Genomic DNA, 4,843 nt, shown 5'->3' on the forward strand with positions numbered 1-4,843 from the left:
ATTATCCAATAGGAGGGGGACATCTCACTTGTCCCCTCTATTGGTCCCATATTTTGGGTCATTGTGGAATTTTTCATTTAATATTATTATGAGATGAGGGAGGCCTTTGGCCTCCCCCTCATTATCCCTCCATTCACACCCTATTATGGTGATGTAACACCCCATTAAGTGATGGTGACTCTTGGGTACTCAACCTATTCACATTGATTAGTATAAATATATATCATAGGCCTTTGGCCTATGTACTTGCTTTAAACACGTTATCAGCACGAAGTGTTCTTGAATCCCTGAGCCATAAAAAAAATATATTTCCTTCCTCTTTTGCGCATTGAGATCTGGTTCGTTGCAGCGGGAGCGTTCGACGGATCATCGCAAGGAGACAGCATTCTACGGATCTTTAGTATCGATCGTCCCTAGATCTGTGATCTAGAGGTAATTACTATAATCCGTAGAATAATATATGACAGCTGAAAAACTAACAAGGAAAAAAAAATTTTGTTACTGTTCACCGAGGGTTACTGTTCACTCGGGATTTTTTTTGTTTATTAAGCAATTTTATTGTTGTTTATCTAATCTAATTGCTTTCATTATTTGTTGGCATAACTAGTAATTAATACTATTAGTTAATTGCTAATATTTTTTTTTATGTGCTCATGTTGATGAAACTGGCGAGAAGTTCTGCGGCTTCTGCTAGTTTGTAAAAATTCATATATTGTGTTAAATTTGCACATTTATGCTGATAGCACTTCCTATTACCATGAATATTATTATTTGGTTTTGCTTAGTATTAACGGAAGTGACCATTGCTAGGGAAATGCTCTTAAATTACATATTCTTGAGAAGAAAACAGTAACACCAACACCAAGGTATTATTGTATATGTCCAGTTAACATGACATAAAATCATATTTGGCCCCTATAGTTTTTAATGCTATTCTTTAAACACATATACATTTTTCTAATGGAATGCTAAACCCTTGGTTGTTTCAGAGTTTCCATTCAGGGCACTTGCATTATTTTTTTAATCATCACTTGTTATTTTCAAGTTCAAACTCACAATTTCTACATGATATTAAAAGTATTAAGTAGGCAGTATCGCATAGAAACAACAAGAAGTTTAAAAAAAATTTAAAGAAAGCAAGGGTTTACTGTCCAAATTTGTTATGCCTGTTGCATATATTATTATTAAATTGTGTGGATGTTTAAATAAATAATGTTGTGGTTTTTGGATCAGCCTGTTTGTCACCAAATTTAAATTCCTTGCATTTTCTTTTCCTTCTGAGAGAGAAATTGTAGTGAGGATATAATTGTAAAAAGTCAAAGACCGGTGTATTCCATTGAAGACGAAGGCATTTTTGCAAAATGTAGGGACCCCCAAGGGTTTTCCAAATTGTATTTTAATTTTATGTTTTTTGTTATCTTTGGACTGTATAATCGGACTTTGGACACTTTTTATTTTTTTGGTGACGGGCTGATCCACGCAACATGTTTATTGCATGAATTTTTAATTCCTTATTATTAATTCATGTCTTTCAAATGCATAGATAAAATGGCTAAAATAGCGAGTGTTGATTTCGAAGTCCTTGACGCTGCTGGCAAGAATTATTTGAGTTGGCATGTGGACCTGAAGTTCCACTTACGTGCCCAGGGCTTATTCGCCACAATTTCAACTCCTGCTCCACCGGCTCCGGCCACTGTTACGGGTAATGCTATAAATAATGTTGAGGTTGCTACTACAGTGATCGTCTCTGATATAGATAAGGCAAAAGCTATTATCTACATCAGGAGACATATTGATCGGACCCTGAAGGCCGAATACCTGATTGTAGAGGACCCAAAGGAATTGTGGACTGCACTTGAGGACCGATACAAACATCAAAAAGATGTGATCCTCCCACGTGCACGTTATGAGTGGGAAAACCTCCGACTTCAGGACTTTAAGTCCGTAGCTGAGTACAACTCAGCACTTCATAATATCAGCTCACGCCTGAAGTTGTGTGGTGAAGAAGTTTCGGAGGAACGCATGTTGGAGAAGACTTACACATCCTTCCACGAGAAGGATGCAATCCTCATGCAACAGTACCGCGAACGAAAGTTCAAAAAGTATTCTGAATTGCACTCCACCCTTCTGATGGCGGAGCAAAACAGAGAATTGCTTTTGGCCACTCATAACCTACGCCCTGCAGGCTCAGCTCCTCTACCCGAAGCTCACATGTTTTCTTCCCAGAAGCAGAAGAAAAAGCATAAGGGTAAATTCAACAAGGGGAAAGCCCCTAAGTGGCAGGCCAGATGTCCACCCCAGAAAAACAACCCGCCCCAGAGCAGCAATAGTGAGGGAAAGAAGAAGTGGAAGAAGAAGACCACTGAGCTGTCGTCCATTCCCAAGAACACTTGGGAGGACAAATGCCACAGATGTGGCATGACTGGACATTGGTCCAGAAACTGTCGCACTCCGCGACACCTCCAAGATCTGTATCTAGCGAGCCAGAAGTCTCCTGTTGAAACAAATCTGGTGGAAAAGCAGCCGTCTACTCAGTTCACTGCTGATGACTTCGAAATGGATGATCTTCTCGACTAGATCCATGTTATCTTTATATGCATTTAAATTCTCATAGTACTTTCATCTTTAGTTCTTTACTTTCCATGTAATGCACTTTACTTTTCAATAAAGATAGTTATTTTCTTTAGATTAAAATATTGCATTCATGTTATAGATGAAGTGTGAGTGCCTTGTGGACAGTGCCTCGACGCACACAATCCTTCGCGAAAGAAGCTATTTCAAAAGCTTATATGATTATGACGATCCCGTAATTACGATTTCGGGACTATCTAACATAATAGAAGGATTTGGTGAAGCAATGATATTGCTCCCAAATAAAACGAGACTAATAATAAAAGATGCATTATTCTCTCCGAAATCTAATAGAAACCTCATAAGTTTCAAGGATATTCGTTTAAACGGATATCACTTAGAAACCAATGATATAAATGAGGATGAGTATTTGTATGTAACTCGTCAAAAAGATGGTTCAAAAACTATCTTAGAACGATTCAAGGGACTCCCGTCGGGTCTCTATCATACATATATTCAACCAGTAGAAGCTAACATGATTGTGCACCAGAAGTGCCATTCTTCGACGAAATTTAAACTTTGGCATAACAGACTGGGTCACCCAGGATCAGCAATGATGCATCGCATCATGAGCCAATCAAGTGGACACAACCTGAAGAACCTGAAGATTCTTTAGAAGGGTGATTACTCATGTCTATCTTGTTTCCAAGGTAAACTGATCACGAGACCTTCCCTTCTGAAAGTGGGATTAGAGTCTCCTAGCTTCTTGGAGAGAATACATGGCGATATTTGTAGGCTTATTCACCCAGCAAGTGGACAATTTAGGTACTTTATGGTACTTATAGATGCATCAACAAAGTGGTCTTATGTGTGCCTTTTGTCCACCCGCAACTTAGCTTTTTCAAAGCTATTGGCACAAATTATTAAGTTGCGGGCTCATTTCCCCGATAATCAAATCAAGAAATTACGTCTTGATAATGCGGGAGAATTCACTTCACAAGTCTTTCAAGACTATTGCCTAGCAACTGGCATCGAAGTTGAACATCCTGTAGCACATGTTCACACCCAGAACGGGTTAGCAGAATCTCTAATTAAGAGATTGCAATGGATTGCTCGTCCATTGTTGATGCAATCACAGTTGCCTGTTGAGGCTTGGGGTCATGCCATATTGCATGATGCTTCGCTTATCAGAATACGACCCTCTGGTGGCCATATTTTGTCACCAATGCAGCTTGCTTATGGTGCACCTTCGAATATCTCACATTTGAGAGTGTTTGGTTGTGCAGATTACGTCCCAATTGCTCTTCCACAAAGGACCAAAATGGGTCCACAGCGTCGTTTGGGTATCTATATAGGGTTTGATTCGCCCTCTATAATAAGATACCTTGAACCCCAGACGGGTGACGCATTTAAAGCACGTCTTGATGATTGTGAATTTGTTGAGGATTCATTTCCTAAACTTGGCACACAGTCCAGGAAGCCTGACGCTTCTAAGACCATTTCTTGGAACACCAAGACTTTGTCTCATTATGATCCGCGTACTAGTCAATGTGAAGATGAGATCCTGAAGATTCTTCATCTTCAGAATACAGTACATTTACTTCCGGATAAATTCACTGATAACCAGAAGATTGTCAGATCACACGTCCCTGCTGTCAACACGCCAGCTAGGATTGACATCCCCAAAGATGGATGCAATCCGCCGGCAGCAGAAACGGCTGTACCTCAATTGAAAAGAGGACGCCCACCAGGTTCGAAGGACAAAGTCCCTCGTAAAAGAAAAAATCCTGGAGAAATAAAGATGAACCCAACACAGGATACTGAGCTCAGACCAGCTTCCTCTCCACTCCTAGATTCCCCTGAAGAGGAACAAATAGGAGAAATATCATTAAATTTTGTACGTACTGAGGAGGTACTGGACAGAAAAAGCACAGTCGTCAACGACGACTTTGCGTTCGATATTGCCGTTCACATCACTGAATACGACGATGACATCGAACTACGGTCTCTAGCGGAATGTAAATGCAGAGATGATTGGCCAAAGTGGAACGAGGCAATAGGAGTAGAGCTGGACTCACTCTTGAAATGCGAAGTCTTTGGACCAGTAGTCCAAACACCTAAAGGTGTAAAACCTGTGGGATATAAGTGGGTCTTCATCAGAAAAAGAAATGAACACAACGAGGTTGTGCGCTACAAAGCACGGCTTGTAGCACAAGGTTTTTCCCAAAGACCGGGAATAGACTATGAAAAAACATATTCTCCGGTTATGGAT

The 4,843-nt window shown here is 40.0% G+C and overlaps 1 protein-coding gene across 1 annotated transcript; it reads left to right on the plus strand.

Moving 5' to 3' along the window:
* On the plus strand, positions 1,549–2,577 carry LOC109841784. Its single transcript, XM_020410725.1, has one exon. It carries the CDS (start codon positions 1,549–1,551, stop codon positions 2,575–2,577), a length of 1,029 nt encoding a protein of 342 aa, XP_020266314.1.

This window comes from Asparagus officinalis, chromosome 5 (assembly GCF_001876935.1).
Source record: "Asparagus officinalis chromosome 5, Aspof.V1, whole genome shotgun sequence".
In the NCBI taxonomy this organism is placed as follows: domain Eukaryota; kingdom Viridiplantae; phylum Streptophyta; class Magnoliopsida; order Asparagales; family Asparagaceae; genus Asparagus; species Asparagus officinalis.